The sequence below is a fragment of the Brassica napus genome, chromosome C4 (genome assembly GCF_020379485.1).
Source record: "Brassica napus cultivar Da-Ae chromosome C4, Da-Ae, whole genome shotgun sequence".
Classification (NCBI taxonomy): domain Eukaryota; kingdom Viridiplantae; phylum Streptophyta; class Magnoliopsida; order Brassicales; family Brassicaceae; genus Brassica; species Brassica napus.
Window position 1 is genome coordinate 5542762 of NC_063447.1, and position 25329 is coordinate 5568090.

Below are 25329 nucleotides of genomic sequence, written 5' to 3' on the forward strand. Positions count from 1 at the left end.
ATTTTAGATTCTTCTCTTCACGATAAGAGAATATCCATTCTCCTCCCAGTCTTGTTCTTCCATTACAAAAGAACATAATAACTTTATTGCACTTTTTGAATTTCCCTACAGAACACACAACTTTATTGCATTTTTGGAATTTTATCTGCAGTGCGCAGGAACAATGTTTTATTATACCATCACAGGTTCCAGAATTATTATTGCTTTGGTCATAATCTCTTTGTAAAAAGAAACTCCATAGTGATTTGATTCAATGTCGTAGTTGCTAATCGGTTCGAGGGTGAGATTATTGACCAATGGCAAAAGAAAGATAACTTGGAGATTCAAATATTTTTAGTTGTAACAACATTTGAATGTTATTGATTCAAATATTTTTAGTTGTAACAACATTTGAATGTTATTTATTGAAACTGTCAAAACGATATTGTAGCGTCTTGCATAGTAGTAACTAGTAAATATCTAACGAATAAAGTATGAAAGTGTTTGAAGAACACTCGGACCAGATCAAAGGCAATTTTTATAGGAATTGAGAAATGAGATGATGCGTATGCGAATTTGGTTCTTTGACCGTGGCAATTCTTACACCATATACACTTTTTCTTATTCTATTCATATAAAACTATGCACTTTTCAATAAATATCTTGAGATATTTCGAGAATCACAGATCCTTATCTCTCTCTCCCATTTTTATTTGTAAAATATTCAGAAAAGTGCAGAAAAAGCTCTGTTCTTTATTCCTCCTAACCAATCACTGCACGCCTTCAACTCACATTTTTTCAGATTCCCCACGCGCCCTGTTCTTCAAGGTTCGATAATATACGTCGTGTATTTGAGATACACGCTCTAGTTATACGCCTGGTGATGAGTCAGAACTGCTTGCCTCCGTGTCCATTTATCATCTTGCCCGGAAGATATTTACTTTACTATAAATATCTAATTTCCCTTGAGTGCGAAAATATAAAAGAAGAAAATCTCCGGTTGATAAAAACTATTTAAATGAAGAGGAATGGTGAAACCAAGCAGCGGAGAAACGTAGCGGAAGAGACGGAGCAAGGAGGAGGAGATCCGGCTATGTGGGAGGATCTTGATCGGAATTTCAGACAAGTGCAATCTGTTTTGGACAGAAACAGATCACTTATCCAGCAAGTCAACGACAATCACCAGTCAAGAATGGCAGATAACATGTCCAAGAACGTTGCTTTGATCCAAGAACTCAACGGGAACATATCTAAGGTTGTTTCAATGTATTCTGACCTCAACACCAATTTCTCCTCGGCGTTTCACGGTGGGAAGAACGGACGCGACGGTGGTGGTGCTACCGGAACCAGAGCTAATTAAATAAACCCTGATCTTTCTTAGTTGGACCGGCCGGTTTAACATTTCGAATCAGTCGGTTTAACATATGGTCTAAACCAACCTGTTATATAAGTTATGTTATTGCAATGATTGTCGTTAGAATTATCCGTGGGAGAAAACCCATATGGGTTATTTTAATTATGGTTTGAATCTTTTTCAATGTGTCTACTGCAATTTCTCTAATAATAAATAAATATTTAGACTTGAACGTTTTTTTTCTGGTTATATTGAGCCTCTTATTATTATATGATCTTTGACATTAATGAAGGTTGTTGTTAGATAGTTGCAACACTCACTGGACCCTTTAATGGAGGCAAGCAGTTCTGCTCCACTAGCAACAAACAGCAACAACAATGGCATGTGCTTAGAGGCAGCTAGCGAAAAGGAAGATGACGCAGGCAGCGAGAGAGGTTGCAGGTCCCCTGCCAGCTTACAAGGGAGATAGTTGAAAGAATGAAGAAATCTGTAAACCGTTGACTTTTGAGATCCTCTTCTCTTAATTATTATTATTGCTTTAACTGTTATGAAAACCCTCCCCACTTTCTAACCTGTTTGAGATAATTTAACCACTTTTTTTTAATGATTTCTGATTTGAGTTCAAACATGAAAGTAATCAAGTATCATCCAACATAACATAACTATTTTAATAACAACACACGTGTGCCCTTAACAATATCTCAGCTGTATATAACACACAAATATCAAAAGCAAAGAGTGAAACACATCGCTTTTTAAGCAGCATGCAACAGCCTCGGTGAGCTTGGTTTCAGGAACATTCTTTGGAGGAGCAGCAGTAGCAGCCACCTCAGATTGTTACTGCTTTTAAGTGTTGAGAGACAAACAAACAGTTCAACCACCGCTGTAAAAAAGTTAAAACATGCAGCTGCTAAAATAGACACGACACAAAGCGAAAGCATGCATCCAGAGAAAAATCTCGCAAAAACACATCGACCGAATCATCTACTTGGGCAGAGCCTGAGACCGGAGGAACAGACTCAGATGCATCAAAGACAGACATCTCCAGGGAACAGGAAGGCAGCTTTTTGTGTTTCAGACCGAACCGTAAGAAAGAAAGAAAGAAAGACGAACCTGTTGTTGTGTTTCAAGTTTCAATGGAGAGTGAGTTTAACATTTATTTTTAAATGTAAAACGTGGTTTAAAAGACATTAAAACCCGACTGAGATGAAACCTTAGATAGCATCCCTTTTTAACTCAATTATATTTTCTCCTTGTAATAAAAATAATATATATTGTTTCCAATACTGGTGCCTGCGTATCAGAATTCTTTTAAGGTTAGGTTCACTTTGTCCTCTATGACTAGCCACGGGAGTTTCATGGCTTTGCTCAGACTTATCATCACTGTTAGTAATAGAGGCGGGTTTAAAGCCGTTTCTGAGAATGCCTCATGGGATAAAGTTGGTCAGGAGTCTGGATTAGGGCTTGGTGCGAAATTGATCTATGTCAAGTATCTTGCCGCACTTGCTCGATGGTTGAACAGTGATTCTAGCCCGGGGTTGCCTGGAACCTCGAAGGATCTGATTGCTAGGCTTAGAGACTTTGTATCTCAAGCCAAGAGCAAGTATGAGTTGAGGAAAGTAGGAGGAGAGTTCAAATGGTTGCTTGTGAAAGTTGACAAGGATCGCTCTTCGCCTGGGAAGACGAAACGGGAATGTTCTGTAGAGACTTTGAAATGGTTAAGCGAGGCTGCTAAGGATCCATGTGACACATCTAATGGTTCTTTGCCGGATAGATCAAAGTGGGATTCTTATGGAAGTGAAGAGCCATGGAAACAGCTTCTTCTGTTTAGGGCCTCAAGAACAAACACTACTGATTCGGCTTGTGAAAAGACTTGGCAGGTGGGTGTGTATATTTATTTGAAATCACGAATTGCATGTGTCTTAAAGCATTTTAAGTAGTCGCTAGTAGCAGCTTAGGAAATGTTATTGCTAAGAACATTCTCTATGCTGTCCCACTACACAGAGGTTGTCCATCGTGTGTGATTGAAACAGAGTCTAATCTCCTATGGTGATTGTGACTATGTCCTCTCTGATCTAACTATTGTTGTTCCATTCCAAGTCTTGATCATTTGCTTGCGTTTGTTTCAGAAAATCCAGAAGATACATCCATCTTTGTATCGGGATAGTGCTGGGCCTAGTTACAATCTAAGAGAGAGACTCAGTAGTCAGTTTAACGAGAGGAAAGCTGGGAAGGATGAATCATGTGGTCTACTTTGTTCAGAGTTTCAAGCTCAAGTACCTGACTGGTCTCTCATCGCTTCTGAAAGCGATTCAAAGTGGTTTGACACTCTGATGCCGCCACTTAACAAAGAACAAAACAATAATAATCGTCTTAGTGAAAGAGATCCTATTGGAAATGCTGACAGCAATAAAATGCTCACAATGCTCGTCTCAGCTATGGGAGAGTGTGCATTCTCGATCCTTAGAGAACCAGCAGAGCCGCAGCGTTTTCTCGATGAGGATTCACTGCATGACTTCTGCATCTCAACACTGAAGGTTAAATGCTTACCTGTGGATTTTATTTAGACTCTTCTTTTTGTGAGGTCGTAGTTCTTGGCAAACTAACCATCTTAAGGTTTTCCATGTTTAGATCACTTCCTGCCTAGTTGAGGATGTAATTGCTAGTCTGTGGATTTCACCTCCAGAGCTCATACATCTATGTGCTTCATTTCCTGAAACTGGTGACAATATAAAGCATTCTAAAAAGGTTGCATCCCTGAGCTCTAAATTTTCATTTTATTACAAGTTTTTTGCAGCCTAGTCTATTTTCTCAATATTGATGGTTGTACTTTGCAGGTTTCCATGGCGTTCAAATTATGTATCAGAACCGTGTGGAATTGTGTTAGACTCCTCTGTCTGAAATTTGTAAATGTTGAGTCTAACTCATCTGAGGATTTTGCGTCCGAAAAAGCAGTTGCTGATTTTATGAGCGAGGCATGTTGCAAATCTGCATACTATCTGGATGTTCTCGAGCAACATGGGGAACTAGAAATTGAGGAGCTTGTTTTGTTTATTCTAGAAAATTGGTCTGAAGCTAAAAAAACTCACCACAAGTTTACCAGACCTTACACCAATAATACAACAGTGGGTTAAGGTAACTTTATGCTTCTGCGTTACCCGCTTGCTTTCTAATTCACGCTCCTAATTGCATTTTATCATCAGATACAACACAAGCGTCATAAGAGTTCTGATCTGGCTGACTCATGTACACTCTTTCACTCCTTGCTGTCATCTTCTCAGAAGATTTCGCAAATAGTAACTGGAAATATCTTGGAGCAGGTTGGGATCCTATCAATTCCTTAATTGATGCAATAGATTTCCAAAGCAATAAGTGACATGTTACCTTGCATTCTAGTTTACTTGTTATACATCTGTTTTTGTCATTCACAAATAACCTGAACTTATATTCTTACAACACACGTGTAGGAGATTCTTGCTTATGAGGAGTTTGTTCCTGTGTGCTCAGAATTTTGTCGCGCAAAACAGATAAAAATTGCTGACATCCTTTTAACAGATGTTTTCATCACAAAAGATCTATTATTGGAGAGAGCAAGAGTTTTAACATGGAAAGCAAGGATGATAACAACTGCTGGAGCTGAACATTTAAAAGCACACAAAGAGTGTGTTCGTCATTTATCAGAAGCAATATCTAACTTGGTAATTTATTTACTAGCTTGATGTTTAACCGCTTAGCTACCGCTCAATTCTGTTTGTGAATGATTTCTTTGTCATTGACACAGGAACGCATATTTTTAATGAGAGCCATGAGACTTGTTTCCAACTAATTATTGTATATTTCTTAAGAGCCTTATACTTCCAAGAAACTGAACCAGAGTCCAAGGTAACATCATTGAGACATTGAGTTATGTCAATTTTGTTTATTTATTTATGTTTGGTCGCTAATGTCTATATCTGTGTGCTATTTTCTTTACTTCTTATCCTACTTTTATGTGCAGCAAATTTTCGAAGACATTAACAAATCTTTGAATCTATGGGTATGGATTCAGTCTAGTGAGACTATTCCCCTGGAAAACGTGATTCCTCTACTGTTCAATGTAATTGATTTGGTTTCAATAAAGGTAAATTTTGTAATTTTATCATATTAGAATTTATGCTCTGGATATACCATTCATTCTGATTGTTTTACAATTTTTCTAGCCTTTAATACTTCTATTTCCCTCCAATTTTAGGGTTGGCTAGAGCTCCATCAACGCATATACGACTTGATGTTTAGAGTCTTCAAAGGGAGAAATGTCAGATTGAAGGATGCTTTGGCAATGTTGTGGGATTGTAGACGGCTAAGTCATGCGTTATGTCCTTCTCCAGTAGATGATGCTGTCATCACGGGATTATCATGCTACTTTGATGAAATATCAGAGTCAACAGATTTCTGGAAAAGTTGCTTGCAGTTTTCAAAAGCAAAATCAATTGGGTTCGAGCTGAGCATACATGAATCAGACATCACAATAGATGAGATTAAATGCACAGCTTCCAAACTAGACACAACTTCCAAACCAGTCTCAAGTGTAAGAAATAGATGTATCTATCATTTTCTTATACTGTTTGGCTAAAATGTGATGATTTTGTCTCCCAGGATCCCTTTACCTGTTTCTCGTCTTTTGTTGCTGCATGTCTATATTATGATCTCTGTGAAAGAGAATTGTCATGTGGTAATTTATACGAGGTAATATAGCAACTGGTTGTAGTTTTTTCTTGATACTTTATGAAAGCTTTTTTAATATCATATTAATTATCTCCCTTTTTCTTATAGGCTCTCTCTTGTGCTAAGGAAGCACACAGGATTCGAAATTTTCTTCTACAAAAATGGTTTAGATATGGAGGGGAAAGTACAAAGACAGTAGAAATAATGACTTTCGTCTTTAAGAAGTTTCAAGTTTCAAGTCTTAGAGATACCGATTCATGGCCATGTGGAACTTTTCTCTGGGATATTAGCCGCTGCTACTTAAGCCCTTGGATTTTGCTCCAATGTTGTTTGGAAAGTGTTCTTCAGGTCTTGTTTTTTTTTAAAAAAAACTTCCTTGGCAGGTGCTTGGACTGTCACTATTTCTGCATTGTTAATCTATTTTAAAAATGCAGCTTGGTGGTATTTATGAGCTTATGGGGGAAAGAGATAGGGCTGGAACCTTGCTATCTTGGGGAAAAACCGTTTCATCTATTCAGAGCCTACAACCTTTTGTCCTTGCATTTTCTCTTGCTTTGGGTATGAAGCTTCATTAATTTTTTTCTGCAATTTGTCTTTTTTTCCTTAGGCCATGAAAGCCACTTATTTGTTTTTTCTGTCCACTAGGGAATCTCTACAATAAAATGCAGTGTTGGGATCTAGCAGAAAAGGAGCTCCAGAATGCGAAAAAGCTGCTAACAGATAGTCAAAGAGATTTTCCTTGCCGGAACTGCAAGCTGATGTTAGAGGTTACGTTGGATAAGCAATTTGGAGACTTGTCTCAAAGACAATCTGAGAGTCTGTATAGTGCAGCCTTACAAAAAATATGCTGCCCAGCTTGGAAAGGATGCATTAATCAAACAGCCGAGGTAGAGAAACCAAGAGACTCGAAAAGGAGGCGTGGAGGAGGTGCTATAATTGTGCATGCTTGCGAGATGAAGGAGCAGCCTATTTTAAGGTTGACTCGCTCAATGAGTCGATCACTTGAAGAACGACCTCAAAACTTTCCTGCTGAGAAGTGTAGATTCATTGATGAATCTGATATCTCTGATGCAAAGGGGTTGATGCGGGACACTAAAAACACAATCTGCGTTTGCATCAATAGAATAAGTCAGCAGCACCTCTCTAACGAAGTTACAAGATCTGGATTGCCGAATAACTTTATAAGTTTGAAATGGCAATTTTACCAAAGGAGGCTTGCGTGCACGGTTCTTGTCAGCCTTGGTATGCCCTTATCCCTTATAATATTCTATTTTTATACTTTTTAAAATGCATGTCCTTAGAAATTAAAAATTTCAGCCTAAAATTTGGTTCATACACTTTTAAAATGTATGTTTTGTTTTGCTTCTGATAACTTTCTTTTCTCGGCTATTTATTTTTTCCAACAAAGAACGGATTACATGCACAGAGTAATGTTCGAACTAGAATATGGGTTGTTCTAAGAGCTAAAGCGATTTTCATTTCAGGAAAATGTTTGGCTAAATCTGGAAAGGTTCATCAAGCACATGGGGCAATTTTGCATAGCATCGCTGCTTTATATAACAGTACCGTATCCATCCTCAGCTCACCTTCTTCTCGCAGTCCATTGCTGGATTTTATTGGGAAGGAAATCAAAGGAGATGTATTTGGTCTTGATCGTGCAAGAATATTATACAACTTGTGCAAGTTGAGTCTTCAAACTTACCACTCCAGGTTCGTCATATTGGTTAATATACAAATTTAATAAAATGCCAATTTGAGAATTTCACCAGACATCACTGATCACTATCTTTTATAGGTCTGTTTTATGTGATTTATCACATATTCCATATCAGACGCTGGTTTCATTGTTAACGTTGGCATTTGTACTTAGCAGAGAGGATCCGATACTCTGTCGAAAGGTAAAGCTTTTTTCTTCTTCTTATGTTTATGTTTTGATAGTGATTTAGCATATATTAAAAAGAGACTGGCTGATGTACAACAGATTTCAAGGTTGCTTGCTGTGTTATACTTGGTCTCTTCTATAGGGTCTGAGTTCTCATTCCCCTGTGACGGAGAGCTTTCTTTAAGTCATTGGGTTACATATTATCATCAAGCCTCTCTTGGTGCTAATATCAACTACCACTTCTTGTCAAAATTTATCAAATCAGGAAGCAACTCAAATAAAGAGGTTGGTAAACAAAACTAATTTCCTACGATCTGTTTTACTGGTTATGTTTGTTGTATCTTAATATGTATATCCCTTGTTAGTTTTGCTTAATAAGTTAAGTTGCACTGACCAAAACATTCTGATCTGCAGGCTTCTCAAGAATTCGACTTTCTCAGGTCTTAAAGCTAGAAAACATGGATTAAATTAAGTTGGATTTATTTGTTTTTTTTTTTCTTACTGAGTCCATTGTCTTTTACCTGACACTGCAGGCTTGCTCCCAAAAGCACCGACGGTCTTGTTAAGTTTGCAAAAAACTTTTTCAATGGTCTACCAGAAACGACAGCCATCTGCATTAGCGTGCTTGGAGGCACACTGAGTAAATTGTTGCAGGAGTTATTGAAAAGCCCCCAAGTTTGTGGGTGGCTGCTCTTGTCACGGTTGAGCTCAAAGAGTCAGCAGCCTTTAGCTGTACTTCTGCCAATTTATTCTTCACTTGAAGAAGGTAAATTTTCTACTATCCATTGGATGAAAAATTGAGGTGGAAGAAGGTAGACGAACTTGAACTTCGTCTTAATAAATTGCTAAGGTACACATTCCATGCGGAGGTGATGCATATAGTGAACACACTTATAGTTGCACAATTCGGGACTACAGCATATTTCTATTTTTAAAAGAAGCGTGTTGTATTATTGTTATTATATACAGAAACCTTGAAGACACCTGGTTGGGTCCCTGGAGGCATCTGCTTTTGGGAGAGTCTTCAAATAGTAAATTGCATGAGTCCACGCAAAAGAAGCTGGTTGAAGAGCTAAGGGCCAAATGTAATATGGAAGTAAATGAGACACTTCTAAAGGTTTTCCTTGGAAATGAAACAGCCGACGGCGGCGACGCATGGATATCTCAGCTTTGTTCAAAGAATGGTTGCTACATAGGAGGTCATCCAAGTGACCATATTGATGAAGAAAATGGAAGCAGTATATCTGATGACCTTCAAAGTAGGTACCGGCTAGCCTTACAACTGATACGGGACTCAGGGATCAAGCTAGAGGATTATAACGAGAAGAGAGAACCGATAATACTTGTGTTGGATCATGAGATTCAGGTTGGTGCATGGTAAATCTCATCTTTTTTTTTTTTGTTCACATTTTCTGGATGTGCATTGTTAGATTAATAGAGTTTTCTTCTTAAATACAACATAAGAAAGATATAATCTTGCTCATTGATTCTAAACCCTTATTAGCTTTTACGAGTATTAAAATTAAGGAGAAAATTCTAGAATATCATATGGTACTGTCTGATTGTCTTCAATGTTATTTGTGATTAATTGATGTGTAACATGTTGTATTCTCTGAAACACACTTATTCTGTATAATAAATAGATGCTTCCATGGGAGAACATTCCAACATTGAGAAGACAAGAAGTATACCGTATGCCTTCTGTGGGTAGTATATCAGCAGTGCTTAAGAAAAGCTGTTACCGAGAAGATCCTTCTCCCTTCCTTGTGATTGATCCTCGAGATTCTTGTTATCTATTAGATCCTTGTTGTCTATTAAATCCGAATAATTGCAAAACATTGCAAACCGTGCTTGAAGGATTGTCCGAGATTAAGGAAATCAAGGTAACACATATATTAAAATAAACTGATATAATGCCCTTTTTCAAAAAAAAAAATAAAAAAAATAAACTGATATAATTCGTCTGTCTTGGTTGTTACGGATCATATTTGTTTTATACAGGTAGAAGCTGGATTAGAGCCACGTGCTCCTTCTGCTCAGGAGCTAAAGGATGCGTTGGGAACTCGTGATCTTTTCCTATATCATGGGCATGGTACTGGTATGGTGGTCCTTTCCCTTACATAATACACCTATAAGAAAAAAGTTCAAATTACTGATTCGAGCCATGCAATGTTTTTGGGGGGTGGTGGTGCAGGAGAGCAATATATTCCCATGAGGGAAGTAGAGAATATGAACAAATGTTCTGCAGCTTTTCTTATGGGATGCTGCAGCGGTTTGCCATATAGAGGAGGCAGATATGTACCAAAAAGTGTTCCGATATCTTTCCTGCTAGCCGGTTCCCCTGTCATTGTGGCAACCTTGTGGTTTGTAGCAGGTGATGATATTAGCAAGTTTGAGAAGGCAATGCTAGAAAGTTTCTGGAGAGAGAGGAGTGATGATGTTAAACCAGAGAGAATTGGGTCGCTCATGGCTGATGCACGTTATGCCTGCGCTCAGCAATTCTTGACAGGGGCTGCCGTCGTGTGGTATGGTGTCCCAACTGCTATCACAACAAAGAGAAAGAAAAAAAATACTTGAAGCCAATGTTTGAAATTTGTTTTGATATACTAGGACATTCAAAATATTGATGATTTAGAAGATTTTTCTTCCTTATTTTTGTGTTTTAACTTAATATTGAATTCAAACCACGTATTTCTCTTCATACGACTGATATCATGAAAAGAATTGTTGACGTCCATTGAAGAGAAGTGATGAATCAACGAATGTGATTTCTTCTCAAGATTCATATGTGAGAATCTTTGATGTCCACAAAAGACTGAGGAAGCCAACTACTCCCAATCAACTGTTCTTTAACGTCCACAAAAAAATCCTTCACGCGACGTGTATGACTAAAAATAACAAGAGACACGGTTTGGTCTGGTTACTACTGTGACTTTCATAATCATATACCATGTGTATGTCTTGGAATCATTGGTGTTGAGGCAGAGCCGGACCTGAGCCCTATCCCAAACAAAAAAAATTATTTAATTTTTATTTTTTTAAAGATATGTTTTTGAAAAAAAATTAATTTAAAATTATTTTTTAAGATAAAGTATTTTTTGTTTACTGAAAATTTTAAAAGAACATTTTAGTCTATTATAATTTTTTTTTATATAATTATAATTTTTAAAATCTGTTTTTTTAATCATTTTTTTATTTTACATTAAACATTTATATATTTAGTATATACAAAAAAATATTTTTTTAAAAAAATGGGGTCCCATTCAAAATGTTTCACAAGCATGGGGTCAAGCCCGACTCTGTGTCGAGGAACCGAGATACAAATGGTTTGATGCCAAACCTTAAAAGTGAGTTTGACTCTTCTCTCTAATATGTCAGTCGGTACACTTACATCTTGCCCTTAAGTTAACTCGACACATGTTATATTTGTTCTAGCAAGGTAGAGTGACCAAGGATGTCATGAAAGCAGCGAAGACTCAAAAGCAGGACATACCAAATTCAGAATGGATAAAACCTCTATTCTCCATGTTCTACTTGGAAATGTCACATCCCTTCCAAAAAGACGTATTGTTAATCTGAATTTTCATTAGCTTTGTTCTTAACAAGATCATTTTCATGAAACAAACTCCACTAACACTACACAAAAATTTGGTGGCAAATCCGTAACTTGTCTTTACTGCAAGAAAATATAATTTTTTTTTGTTTCTTTCTTAAAGTTTGTGGGTAATGAATGAATTATGATTCATTGTCCACGATTAGTTGTCCACGGTTTGTTGTCCACGGTTAGCTGTTCACGATTAAGTTCATTGCCCACGATTCACTGCCCACGATTCACTGCCCGTAGCTTAACTGTCCACTATTCACAGTCCCTGATTAATATATCTGTCCATGATTAATTTTACTCTCTATGCTTCACGATTTACTGTCCAATTCATTCCCCTGTCAATGATTCACTGTGCACGATTCATTCCACTGTCTATGAATCCACAGTTCATTTCACTGTCTATGGGCGAACTCAGTTTGAGGTAACTTGGAGTCCCACGATCTGATTGAGTCTCCAACAAGGCAACAAAGCAAATTTCCCAAAAAACGATTAGTAACTTCTGTTTGTCCGTCCGTTTGAGGATGATAGGCGGAGCTCATGTAAAGAGTAGTACCCAACATCTTCCAAAGAGAACGCCAAAAATGTCTTAAGAAACGGAATCACGATCAGAAACAATTGATGTAGGTAAGCCATGGAGACGATAAACCTCCCTAAAGAACATGGACGCTACTTGAATGGCATCAGTTGTTTTTTTTACAGGATAAAGTGAACCATTTTGGAGAATTGATCCACAACCACAAATATGGAGTCGAATCCCTTCTGTGCACGAGGAAGTCTCATCACAAAGTCCATACTGATGTTCGTCGATGGTTGAGTAGGCACCGGCAGTGGGAGATACAAACTTGCATTCGTTGCATGTCCCTTAGAACGTTGACACACTACACATCTCTCAACGAAGCGTTCAACATCCCGACGCAGAGTAGGCCAGAAGTACGAACAAGAGAGGAGGTGGAGTGTGCGGTCGGGATGTTGAACGCTTCGTTGAGAGAGGAGGCCAAAATAACAAAAGTGATTTTCAAATCTTTGTCAGCAATAAGACTGGTTTAGTCTACATGTACTTGATTTCGAAGTTTGTTTTTCTCTTCGATCTGGGAACATAGTTGCAGATAGAACGATAGGAATCTTGCTATCGGCTGCGTTTAAAATCAGATACAAGGAGAGGCTGACAAAAGTATACACTGCAGCTCATATAACAGCTTCCAGGTTCTTGCCACTCTTAACCAAAGAAGAAACAAATTGTACTTGAACCCGTTTAAACTCTTTGTATTTTATATACTTAAGTTACCATTTTTTCAAGTGAAACCTCCATTGTTTGTGCTATTTTGCAGTGTACGAAGCAGCTCACTTGTCTATGACAGCCTTCACGAAATGGAGAACTGGAGGTCCTCGTTTCCAGAGAGCTTCAATACTCGGTAGAAAACGCAAGGAATCTTATTAACATTGAGGTCCCAAAAAAACTCCTCTATATTGCTTTATGCCCTTTCATGATTCGAGCAGTTTGTGTGTTGTTCCCGTTGTCTTACTCCCTCCATTTCAATATAGATGATGTTTTAGGTGATTGTTTTTATTTCACAATAGATGATATTTTCACATATTTAGGTAACTTTAACTTTATCAAAAACTGTGTAGCCAATTATAGTTTTATTATTTTTGTTTAGAATTAAATAAATTAGTTATAAATTATAGTATTTTAATGATTTTTTGTTTAGAAAAAAATAATTTCTTAATATGTGTACAAAGAACCAAAACTTTATCTATTATGAAAAGGAGAAAATATTATTTAGAATCATTTCATCAACTTCATCATACAAGTGTGTTTAGTGATAAAATATCTCAAAACATGATGTGACAACAAAGAAAATTAGCTTCTCTTTTGCTTATTGCGTTACAGAACAAATTACATTTTGGTGGAACTGATGAATCAAATTGCAATTTATCGGATAATCATTAAATTCAGAGACCAAAAAGTGTATATATATATTGTTGCTTCAATCCCAAGTTTACGAAGAGTATACATCTTGACTAGCACCATCACCGGCGTCCATTAATTTCAGCAGCCTCCGTTATAGTGTTTGCCTTGGTCGTAATTGTAGCAATGAATAGACAAACATGGCCTGAAACTGAAAGCTAATCATGTGGCCATTCGTGTTCTTGAATGGCTCTCAAATGAAATTCATATTTTAGTAATCCTTTTCACGATAAGAGAATCTCGATTCTCCTCCCAATGTTGGTCTTCCATTACAAAAAGAACACTAACTTTATTGCACTTTTTGGAAATTCCGACAGCATATACTAACTACTAAGTAGTGCTTTTGAAATTTGATTTACAGTGCGCAGGACCAATGTTCTATTATACTGTACACAGGTTCCATGAGTATTATACTAGCTTTTATCATAATAAACTATATAGTGATTGATTCAACGTATAGTTTTACTAATGGTTGAAGCGTGCGGTCATTGACCAATGGCAAAAGAAAGATATAACTTGATGATTATAACTTATTGAGTTCTTATTGACACTTTCAAAACGATATTGTAGTCTTTTATTGCATTGTGTTTTTTACAAAACGCTCTGACCAGCTCGAAGGCAATTTTGTAATGAGATGATGCGTATGCGAATTTGGTTCTTTGACCGTGGCAATCATACACCACATACCTTTTCCATTATTCTATTCATATAAAACTATGCACTTTTCAATAAATATCTTGAGATTTTACCAAAAAAAATATATATATATATATCTTGAGATATTTCGAGAATCATAGATCCTTATCTCTCTCTCTCCCAATTTTATTTGTAAAATATTCAGAAAAGTGCAGAAAAAGCTCTGTTCTTTATTCCTCCTAACCAATCACTGCACACCTTCAACTTACATTTTTCCAGATTCCCCACGCGCCTGTTCTTCAGTAGTAATATACGTCATTTGAGAGACACGCTCTGGTTATTCGCCTGGTTACGGGACAGAAGTACTGCCTCCGTGTCCATTTATCATCTTGTCCGGAAGATATTTAGTTACTATAAATATCTAATTTCTCTCGAATACGAAAATACAACCAATCATACAAAAACACACACAACAGATAAAAAGAAGAAAATCTTCGGTTGATAAAAACTATTTAAATGAAGAGGAACGGTGAAACTAAGCGGCGGAGGAACGTGGCGGAAGAGGCGGAGCAGGGAGGAGGAGATCCGGCGATGTGGGAGGATCTTGATCGGAATTTCAGACAAGTGCAATCTGTTTTGGACAGAAACAGATCACTTATCCAGCAAGTCAACGACAATCACCAGTCAAGAATGGCAGATAACATGTCCAAGAACGTTGCTTTGATCCAAGAACTCAATGGAAACATCTCTAAGGTTGCTTCGATGTATTCTGACCTCAACACCAATTTCTCCTCGGCGTTTCACGGTGGAAAGAACGGACGCGACGGTGGTGGAACTACCGGAACCAGAGCTAATTAACCAACCCTGATCAAATTGATCTTTCTTAGTTGGACCGGCCGGTTTGAAATTTTCGAATCAGTCGGTTTAACATATAATTTTTTTTTTTGTCACGGAACATATGATCTAAACCTGTTATATAAGTTATGTTATTGCAATGATTGTCGTTAGAATAATCCGTGGGTTATTAAAATAACCCATTGTTTGGGTTATTTTAATTATGGTTTTGAGTCTTTTTCAACGTGTCTCTACTCTACTGCAATTTCTCTGATAATAACAATAAATATTTAGACTAAAACGTTTTCTTTTGTTTATTTGTTATATTTTGAGCCTCTTCTTATGATCTTTGATATTAATGAAGGTTGTTGTTAGATAGTTGCAACTTGAAATAAGTTCGTAACCTATTGGTGATGCAATTTTGATACGACATGTAAAGTGTTCATTTAAAACAATTTGTTTACAACTGACTTTTCAAAGTGGTGTGTGTTGTAGAAGTATCCACGTTGTGATGATATTCAGATGACAATAATGAGCAAACAAATACTGCATGAAACAAATAGACCATTCAGTCTCATTTCAGATACACTAGCGATGCAGTGATTTGAAGACTATAAGAGCATGGTTTTGGGAAACTGAACCCAATATTAATGAACAATGATGTATTACAATCTTACTTATTAATCTGATTAAAAGATAACAAAAGTTTGATGTTCCAAAAAAGATGAACTATATACAAACTAAACTTTAATAGAGAAAAAGTATGTGGATCTGATGGGCTTTAGATAGAGTGGACTTTTTCTTTGAACAAAGAGTGGACTTGCTTTACATATCTTGGACTGAGACACTCACCGGACCAACCATTGAATTTTGTTTCTTTCATCAGAGATTAAGAAACTCGTATGAACCTTGTAATCTTTTTTTTTGTAAACCGACCTTTGATTCTTAAGTTAGGTTTGTGGTCTAATAGTCTCGAGATACTCCACTAATAATGTATCTAAACCCAATCCAAACCCATACCCAATAGTTTTATGTCAATGAACGTTAGTTTTTAGTCTACTAATCAAACTCCTATAGGCGTTCTTTGGTTTATCTTGTTAATCAAATTTTTTGTATCTCCATTATCAGTTTCAGCCTTTTAGGTAGTTCAAATATTGTTTTCTAAACAACAAGATAACTCAAAGTATGTACACGAGTTGGTTGAGAACCAATTAAACATTAACCCATTCAAAAGATTTTAGAAGTATACGTTTGGAGTGTTTTGTTTTCAGTTTATCACTAACCAACTAATAAATGACTATTAAAAATTTAGTATGTAGTACCTAATTAGTGATAGATTAAGGACCTAATCATAATCATATGTGGAGTCAAGTATTCCAAAAACACTATTTCTATATGTGGTTCAACGAAACTGACTATAGTACAATAATACCAAAGAGATCCATCAGTACAACAACAATAGTCACAAAGAGATTTGATAGAACGATGTCCACTAGTTGTACAATCATAAGGTGATTATTCCACATAGAAAACATGTTTCAGAGACTGAATAATAACATTCCTTTCAGTTAATCTTATAAAATCATTTGAGTAATACAAAAGAGAAGATGATGCAGAGAGGGCAGATGAGAAGAATCCTTAGGCTTGAAGCGATAGATACAATTGAGAGAGATGTCACGTCCCCTCAAAAACACAAATAATAAAACAAAATAAAAAAATCACAAACCCCAAAGAAAAACATTTTTAAAAAACTTCTGTAATTTTACCATTTAACCCATTTTCCAGATCGATATTTACACTTCATGCCACTCTCTTCTCTCTCCCAATTCACAATCTCTCTTTCTCTATCGATCTCCCATAAAGCTTCCATTTTTATTACTCTCTCTCTCTTGCTAAGGCTGTTTCCGCTTCTGGGTTTTGTTTCTCTCCACTAGGGTCTCTCGAGCTTTCGTTCCTCTACAATGGCGGTCGTGTCTTCTTTCTAAAAAAGTTCGCTTTTTGCCCTACCTTTCTTCTGTTTTACTTTCAAGCGGGAACAATTAGTGAAAATGTGCTGCAAATTAGCGTCTCAAAGCTCGTGAAAAGTTTCGATTTTTCCTAATTTTATTACTAATTTAAAGTTCGTAGCTTTACAATAGTTTTAACTTAAGGTTAGGACATTGTTTGTCTGTCCTGTTGTGGAGGGAGTAGATTGGAAGTTAAGTTAAGTTTTTTTTTAGTCATCTCTTGATTTGTAAGTTTGGTTCATTAGAGAGAGAGATGAATCGAAGTTTTAGGGCACAAGAGTCGTCACGGTTGCTGGATTCAGCAGCGAGGCAGAGGCAACAGCTTAGGGCTTCTATGATGGCTGAGAAAGACGAAGAGCTCTCTTTGTTTCTTGAGATGAGACGGCGTGAGAAGGAGCAGGATAGTCTCCTTCTCAACAACAACCCTGATGAGTTTGAGTCTCCATTAGGTAAATATTATAACGCTTTCTAATTTGTGGCGACAAGACAAGACAACCCTGATTGATGATGTCTTCTGGGTTAGGTTGATTTAGTTATTGATGGTTTTGGTGTTGTGTGTAGGTTCAAAGCCTGGGACTTCACCGGTGTTTAACATCTCAAGCGGTGCTGCTCCAGCACGGAAGACAGGTCCTCCTGATGATTTTCTCAACTCTGAAGGCGACAAAAATGACTATGAATGGTAACACTCTTTAAATCTGTGACGTTTTGGTTCTTTATTTGAGTCTGCTAACGCATTCACATGTGGTTATTTGAATGTCTTTAAGCCATCTTAAAATGCAAGCGGGTTTAAGTAATCTTTGTGATTGGTATGATAAGTATTTTAAATGTGAGGTTTGTAAGTGATATAGCTGCAGTAGTATTGTTATTAGTTGCTGTATGCATTGTAACCTCAAGTTTTTTTCTATACAAGGCATATGTTGAATCCAGTGGACTTAGTTTTGGCGTTGAGTATGAAACTGTTTGTCTGTGAGGTGTGTCTGTCTTGGTAACTAAATGCTTACCAATCTGAAAACTTTGCTCTATTCATGTTTTATTTTTTTGTTAGTGACATTGAGAAAAGATGTGGAAGTGTTAGTGTAGCGTCTCTTTTATCTCTTCTAAACATTTATCCCTAACTTCTCTCTTTGTCTTTCATAGGCTTCTGACACCTCCAGGTACTCCTCTATTTCCCTCGCTGGAGATGGAATCACATAGGACTATGATGAATCAGAATGGTGATTCAAAGGGTCGCCCTGCTGCATTGACTTCTAGGGTAAAAGTGTTATTGCTTACTGTGTTAGTGTTATATGTTTTGGAAACATTACTTCATGATGGTAATCTGTGATTTGTAATTTGTCAATAGCTGGCGAATTCATCATCAGAGCCTGCTGCAAGGAACCATCTAACATCTAGACAACCACCAACTTCCTCTTCTAATGGAACAACTCGGAGACCTTCATCATCTGGAGGACCTGGTTCAAGACCCGCATCAGCTGGAGGACCTGGATCAAGACCCGCCACACCCACTGGAAGATCATCAACACTTACAACAACTAACTCAAAATCCTCCTCAAGGCCTTCCACACCAACCTCACGAACCACCACCGTCTCCTCAACTACTCGACCTTCTCTGACTAACTCCAGATCCACTAAGCCTACGCCTCCTATGAGTAGGTCAACAAGTTCATCTAGGCTCACACCTAGTGCATCTAAACCAACTACTAGGCCTGCTGGTTCAACAACTAGATCCACCACTAGCACCGCCACCACAAGATCTGCAGGTCCTTCAAGATCCACCACACCTCTCTCAAGATCCACCGCTAGATCTTCAACACCAACTTCTTCAAGACCCACACTCCCTCCTCCTAAAACCATATCAAGATCATCCACACCAACTCGCCGTCCTCCGAGTGCTGCAACCACTACTACATCAAAGCCATCTCAAATCAAACCTTCTTCTCCAGCTGCAAAGCCAACACCATCTAAAACCACTCCCGCTGCTGCATCACGTGCTCCTTCTCCCACAGTGAGGTCAAGGCCATGGAAGCCATCAGACATGCCTGGCTTCTCACTAGAGACTCCTCCGAATCTAAGAACAACATTACCGGAAAGGCCACTCTCGGCGACAAGAGGCAGGCCAGGAGCTCCAAGCCCTCGCTCTAATTCAGTTGAGCCAGCGGGAGGAGGAAGAGCGAGGAGGCAGTCATGTTCACCGTCAAGAGGAAGAGCGCCGATGCACGCTAGCGGCAGCTCGGTTCCTGCGGTTAACCGTGGATATTCAAAAGCTAATGATAATGTTAGTCCTGTGCTGATGGGAGCAAAGATGGTGGAGAGAGTCATAAACATGCGGAAGCTGGCTCCTCCTAGATCAGATGAAAAGGGCTCTCCTCATGGTAACTTGTCTGCAAAGTCCTCGTCGCCGGATAGTGCTGGATTTGGAAGAACACTCTCCAAGAAGTCTCTTGACATGGCCATAAGACACATGGTGCGTCATCTCATCATCTCTTTCTCTCTCTCTCCCAGGATAGTACTAATAAGACATTTGATGAATCAACAGGATATACGGAGGACCATACCAGGGAATCTGAGACCTTTAATGACAAACATTCCAGCATCATCAATGTACAGTGTGAGATCTGGACATACTCGTGGCAGACCGATGAATGTTTCAGACTCTCCACTAGCGACAAGCAGCAACGCAAGCTCAGAGATCAGTGTCTACAACAACAATGGCGTTTGCTTAGAAGCAGCTAGCGAGAAGGAAGATGACGCTGGTAGCGAGAGAGGTTGCAGGTCTCCTCCTGCTAGCTTACAAGGGAGATAGATGAAAGAAATGAAGAAATTTGTTAAACCGTTGACATTTGAGATCCTCTTTGTCTTTATTATTATTATTATTGTGAGTTGTCTTTCACACGATATGTGATGTAGCGTCAGTACTTTCTAACCTGAAGTCGCCTCTTATGGTATTGTTATCTGAGATAATTTAACCACTTTTTAATGATTTCTGATTTGAGTTCAAACATGAATGTAATCAAGTATCATCCAACATAACATAACTATGCTAATAATAACACACAAGTGCACTTACAATATCTCTCAGCTGTATATAACACACAATAAATGAAAGAGGGTTTTATCAAGCAGCAGCAACAGGCTCGGTGGGCTTGGTTTCAGGAACATTCTTTGGAGGAGCAGCAGCCTCTGATGAAGGTTGAGGAGCGAGTTTCAGGTGAGTAGGCGGGTTCTGTTTGAGCTTCAGTAATATCTGTCTCATTCTCGAGAGATCCGTTGGCTTGCCAGGCTTAGGACCTTGAATCACAGAGATTGTAGGCTTCTTGGGATCGTCCTCTTTCTTCTTCCCTCTTCTTTTCTCTATAGTTGGAACCTCTTTAGGAACTAGCTCCGCTATTGCCTTCCAGTAGTTCTTGCTGGCTTCCGCGTACAACTTCTCTTGGGTCTCCACATACAGCTTAAGTGTTCAAAAGAGATTATATAATGTGAGCAATAGGCTTTTGAGTTAGTCTCTAACGGTTGCCTAGTAATATATTTTTTAGAGACAATTCTAGCAAAACCCACATGATAACAGCACAGGTTGAGAAACATATGATCAAACTACTCTTCTTAAGTGGGTAAAGAAGACACCTTTTCTTTCTCCCTGTTGGCTGCTTTGTTGTTTTCACAAGCTAACTCCCTCTTCTTACGGAACTCCTCTTTGAACTGGTTAGCTTCCTCAATTATTTGGTTCCGCAACTCCTTTTCTCTCTTCTCCTTCTCCTCAAGTTGAATTGCATTCTGTCTACACATAACAATAGCCAATAGCAAGATACATCACTCACCACACAACACATAGAGATTAGATCTATACATATGATCACAAGCAACCAAAAGATATAAACTTTGAGGAGAACAACGAGCAGATCTAACCTTCTCCATTCTCTGAGGGCAGTTCCCTCATCAGACTCCATCTCCGAAGGCGGTGGCAAGATGGGACCGTCGTGACCACCGCTGGATCCGAAGACGCCGTCTTCGTTGCCGTAGTCAGAAGACGGCGCCGCGAAAACGTCATCGGTGGAGTCATCTACGTGGACGGAGCCGTCGTAGGCTGAGACTGGAGCAGACTCAGATGCATCATCTCCGAGTATAACGAACGAATCATCAAAGACAGACATCTCCAAGAACAGGAAAACAACTTTTGTGTTTCAGACCAAACAGTAAGAATTAAGAAAGACGAATCTGTGTCTTTTTTGTAAAATCTTCTTAATGGGCTTTGCCACGTCATTAATTTGTTATTGGGCCAGGGAGTGAGTGTTCCGGGTTTAGGATTGGATTGGTTTGGTTTAATATGGTTTTGAAGTCGAATAATCAGAGAAGGTGAATGCATTTATTTAATAAATAGTTTGTGTGTCAAGGCATCACTACACTCCAAAATTAAACCAGTCTCTGAAACCTAAACCTCGTTTTCAGACAAGATCTGCAACTAGAGAAGTGCAATTTAGACATTGTCTTGCAGTTCATATCAGTTTTTAATGAAAAATAACCGACATGGATAATGTTTTAAGTCTGAGAGTCTTTGTACCTTTCCTACCAATAGATTAAGCCTAAGCCTAAGGCTGTGTCTCGGTGTCTTCACCTCCGTCACCAATAGGTTGAGCCTGTGTCTCAGAATCTCCACCTCCATTACCAACAACTTGTGTCTCAGAGTCTTCACCTCCATTACTAACCGGCTCTTTTTCACCAGTGGAGGAGTTTCCAGGTGGTTTGTTGTTGTCTTGCTGTTCCTGACTCTGTTTGCATTATCCCTCTTCTTGTAGTACTTGGCGATGAACTCTTCAGCTAGGTTGGGGTATTTCTCCACCAGATAGTTGTTGATGCACTTCCTGTATGAAAGGTCTTGTTTGACCCCATCAGTGGACACAACGAAGAAGCACCTTGAACGTTGTGTGCTTATCAACCTACATACATTGTTCCACCAAGAGTTTTTTTCTTTCACATCAGACCTAAGTAAGCTTTTAGAAGAGACGCTCAACTAGTAAAAGAAGAATGCTATATACCGTGATGAAATCAAGACCGGAACCAAGCTTGGACTCTTTCTCTGGATGGAAGTTAAAAATCTGCTCCAGGACATATGTCTTGTCATCATCCGAGATTGGTTCTCCATCAGTGTACCTTCATAAAAAGAACACACTTACAAAGATGAAGCTTAACACATATATGGAATATTTAACTGCATAGATTGAGCTTAGATAAGAAAGGCGTACCCGGAGTGATGCATTATATTCCTGAGTCTCCTCATGACTGGCTCAACATCTGAGAGAAGCTCTTGTTCCTCAGAGGTGAACATGTCCACGCGATGTCCTGTAATGCGAGCAAAATTATTCTCGGATCCAGGGGTCCTAGGAGGACGGTTCCTCTTCCCGTCTGCACCACCACCACCACCATTGGACCAGCCTCCCTGTGAGCTGCTAGCAGATGGATACTTCTTGGTTGGAATTCCCCACTGGCCTGAGTACCCCAAGAAGCTGGATCTGATTCAGTTTTTGAGTTCCCTTTGTCCCTAGTAACCCAAGTAGAAGCACCTGCTTCAGTTTCAGAATTTTGTTTGGCTATTGAGCCCCAAGCAACAGGATCTGACTCAGTTTCCAAGCTCTTTTTGTTTCGAGAACCCCAAACACCAGCGCGTGGTTCAGTTTCCAAGCTCTTTTTGCCCCATGCAGCACTACATGGTTCAGTTTCTAAGCTCCTTTCCCCCCCCCCCCCTCCCCCCCCAAGAACCCAATGCAACAAGAGCTGTTTCTTCTTTGTTCATTTCGTCCTTGGAACCCCAAGCAGCAGCGTCAGCTCCAGGGTTCTTCTTGGCATTAGAGCCCCAAGCAGCAGCAGCAGCATCTGATTCAGCTTTCTAGTTCTTGTTGGCATTAGAGCCAGGTTTAAGGACTGTGTGCCCCTTCGAGCCATCCCTCAGAGAATACGTTGTAGAGCCTTGGCTGTAGCTTAAACACATCTTGTTGTCCACTAACTCCTGTAGGTAAGCAACGTTGTGGACATTCACCCTCTCCTCAAATGTGAATCCTTGCATAGCCCCTTACAGTTTACTAAGTAAAGGCTACTCTCTCAAGCTATACTTAATTTCACCCATTTCAAAAGGGAGTGTGGTTTTGCATATAAAGCAACGAGATTAAGATTTTCATTTTAACCTATAAGAGTACTAGTTGAAAAGAAATAAATATCATAGAGGTAGAAGAACAAAGCATTCACCATAATAATAAATACAAGTATTATTTAGTAAACTCTTTAACACAAAGACCGATGCACACGCACTCTTAGGCAACTAAGTCTTATTCCTTAGGCTCGTTAAAGAGATTGCTTCTTGCTTATCTCGTTAAAGAGATCCACTTGTGGATTTCTCTTCCTGCTCTCGCAATCCTGCTCTTTATCAGCCAGCTTGAAAACAAACCAAATGGGATCAAAAATTTTTTTAAGTGGGACAGAGTTGTTAGAATGTATGAGCTAAGAGAGGCAATGCTGCTTACCTTGTGATTATGATCTTTGCTTTCGTTATGGAGGGACATGTTGAATTCGTCGTAGGCGGGGTAATTGCAAACTGGGCAAAAATATCTAGGCTTACCGTAGTCCAAGGGCACAATTCCAAACAACTGCATACACACACACACAGAGGTACATGAAAATTTTACAAAAAATGTAATAATGATACCTAAAAGCTGGGGAGGATGCTAACTAACCGTCTCTCTGTGTTTTTCACTCTTGAGATGGGTGATGAAATCGTTACATGTTTTGTAAACAACATCGCATATTTCGCAAATGCAGGAGGTTCATCCATGGCGGCACATGGTGATGCGTTGGCAGTCAATAAAGTTTCCCAGACAAACTCTTTGACAAACACTTTCTCACCCTGATTGTCAAGGGTTGTTACTAGCCCAACATCTTCTGGATATGCACAAAACTTGCTGAATTTAGAAAATTTCTGAAGACGACAACGATTAACCATCGTACTATCACCGGATATCAACATTATGTAACCAGAACCCGGACGTTGTTGTTCATCCTGCACCGCATCAGACCATTCGTACAGAAAACGAATTAAGCTGTTCCCACCTAGAAATTTACGTTACGTACGGATGAGAGACAAAATAAAAATCGAGAAAGAGGATGGATTTATTTTATTTTACCGCAAGGGGCGTGAATAAGAACGATTCCAGAGGAAGAGATCTTTTCCAAGAGGTCACTAGATATGTATTCTAGGTTGCCAATGGCATAAATGGACACTGTAGTCGGAAAACGAATCTGCTTGTGCAACGCAGATTTTATACACCGATGGACACAAAGTGGGTCAAAATCAGCGGGAACCGGACACGTGTTGAGGTCCCACCACACTCCCGTCGACGGCGGTTGATGCCACGCACCACCTACCAAAACAACCGTTACTATCGCTTTAATAATCAGAAATAATCGAATCCAACACTACCCACCTCCTCCTGCCATATCGCAACGAATTTGATCCTTTCCTGCAAATTTGAGCGAGAGAGAGAGAGATCTCTACCGACTTTTCAGAATTTGATCCTTTTAGGGTTTCCCGCAATTTTTGATCTATTTTATTTGGCACAAAACTTATGGACCTATCTCATGAGCTGGGCGGGATATATAAACTTATCGCCTTATTTTACTATTGAAGTTTGAAAACTAGGAATTTTTTTTTTTTTAAAAATAAATACTTTATTATTTTATAATATAATTTAGAGAAAATTACCTACAATAACCTATCTTTTTACAAAAATTATTTGAATAAGTCATGATAACATACTTATCATCTAAGTAATTTCGTAATTCCTAAACTACCCACTTGTGCATAATATTGTTTTAATCAAATAACTAGATTTTGACCCGCACAACCGTGCAGATGATTATTTTATTTTTATCCACATAATTTTTTGTTTTTCATAATTAATTGTAATGTTTACCATATTACTAATTTAATATAACATTTTAAAACACAATAATATTTTATAGTTCACATGAAATAGTTTAATTTTCTTAAAAACAATTTCAGTGATAACATATTTAAATCATGTGGTACTAATATAATAATGGTTTACATCCTCACTATGTATAAATTGAATTTACATTTAATAATGAATCAAATATTGGTTTGTTAAGCAACCCGGTTTTGTAGGAGTGAATGGTTAATTTAGGTGTGACATATTATTAAGCATATTATTAACAATGAATAAATGATAACTAATTTTTAGGAAGGATCTATTTTAAAAAAAAAAAACACACATGAATCAAAGTTGTGAAATAAGGAAAGTTAGAATATACAAGAATATTGACCCTAAAACAAATAAATTTCAGCAACAAAATTCTAGC

General features: G+C 38.3%; 5 protein-coding genes across 5 annotated transcripts; 4 read left to right on the top strand and 1 right to left on the bottom strand.

Annotated features, from left to right (window-relative positions):
- The first annotated feature begins 600 nt into the window (after positions 1-600).
- LOC106399325 (protein EARLY FLOWERING 4-like) lies at positions 601-1582 on the top strand. The gene has a single exon (XM_013839798.3). It carries the CDS (start codon positions 998-1000, stop codon positions 1337-1339), a length of 342 nt encoding a protein of 113 aa, XP_013695252.1. The 5' UTR covers positions 601-997; the 3' UTR covers positions 1340-1582.
- Positions 1583-2670: 1088 nt separating this feature from the next.
- Positions 2671-10672, top strand: LOC106398538 (separase-like). Its single transcript, XM_048755394.1, has 19 exons — positions 2671-3213; positions 3463-3870; positions 3965-4081; positions 4171-4377; positions 5331-5453; positions 5565-5900; positions 5969-6058; positions 6146-6385; positions 6472-6595; positions 6683-7279; positions 7522-7747; positions 7833-7935; positions 8019-8204; positions 8334-8359; positions 8453-8717; positions 8770-9285; positions 9563-9802; positions 9915-10017; positions 10114-10672. Exons 1-19 carry the CDS (start codon positions 2671-2673, stop codon positions 10494-10496), a joined length of 4833 nt encoding a protein of 1610 aa, XP_048611351.1. The 3' UTR covers positions 10497-10672.
- Positions 10673-14228: 3556 nt separating this feature from the next.
- Positions 14229-15263, top strand: LOC106399222 (protein EARLY FLOWERING 4). The gene has a single exon (XM_013839699.3). The coding sequence runs from the start codon at positions 14645-14647 to the stop codon at positions 14984-14986; it is 342 nt and encodes a 113-aa protein (XP_013695153.1). The 5' UTR covers positions 14229-14644; the 3' UTR covers positions 14987-15263.
- A 1500-nt stretch (positions 15264-16763) lies between these two features.
- Positions 16764-19948, top strand: LOC106401382 (endochitinase A-like). The gene is made up of 6 exons (XM_013841889.3): positions 16764-16951; positions 17214-17417; positions 17530-17647; positions 18106-18220; positions 18311-19432; positions 19505-19948. The coding sequence occupies exons 2-6, from the start codon at positions 17222-17224 to the stop codon at positions 19769-19771; spliced, it is 1818 nt and encodes a 605-aa protein (XP_013697343.1). The 5' UTR covers positions 16764-16951; positions 17214-17221; the 3' UTR covers positions 19772-19948.
- LOC106401383 (clathrin light chain 2-like) lies at positions 19927-21174 on the bottom strand. Its single transcript, XM_013841891.3, has 3 exons — positions 20872-21174; positions 20590-20743; positions 19927-20416 (listed from the first exon to the last, which is right to left on the bottom strand). The coding sequence occupies exons 1-3, from the start codon at positions 21114-21116 to the stop codon at positions 20084-20086; spliced, it is 732 nt and encodes a 243-aa protein (XP_013697345.2). The 5' UTR covers positions 21117-21174; the 3' UTR covers positions 19927-20083.
- Positions 21175-25329: the final 4155 nt, after the last annotated feature.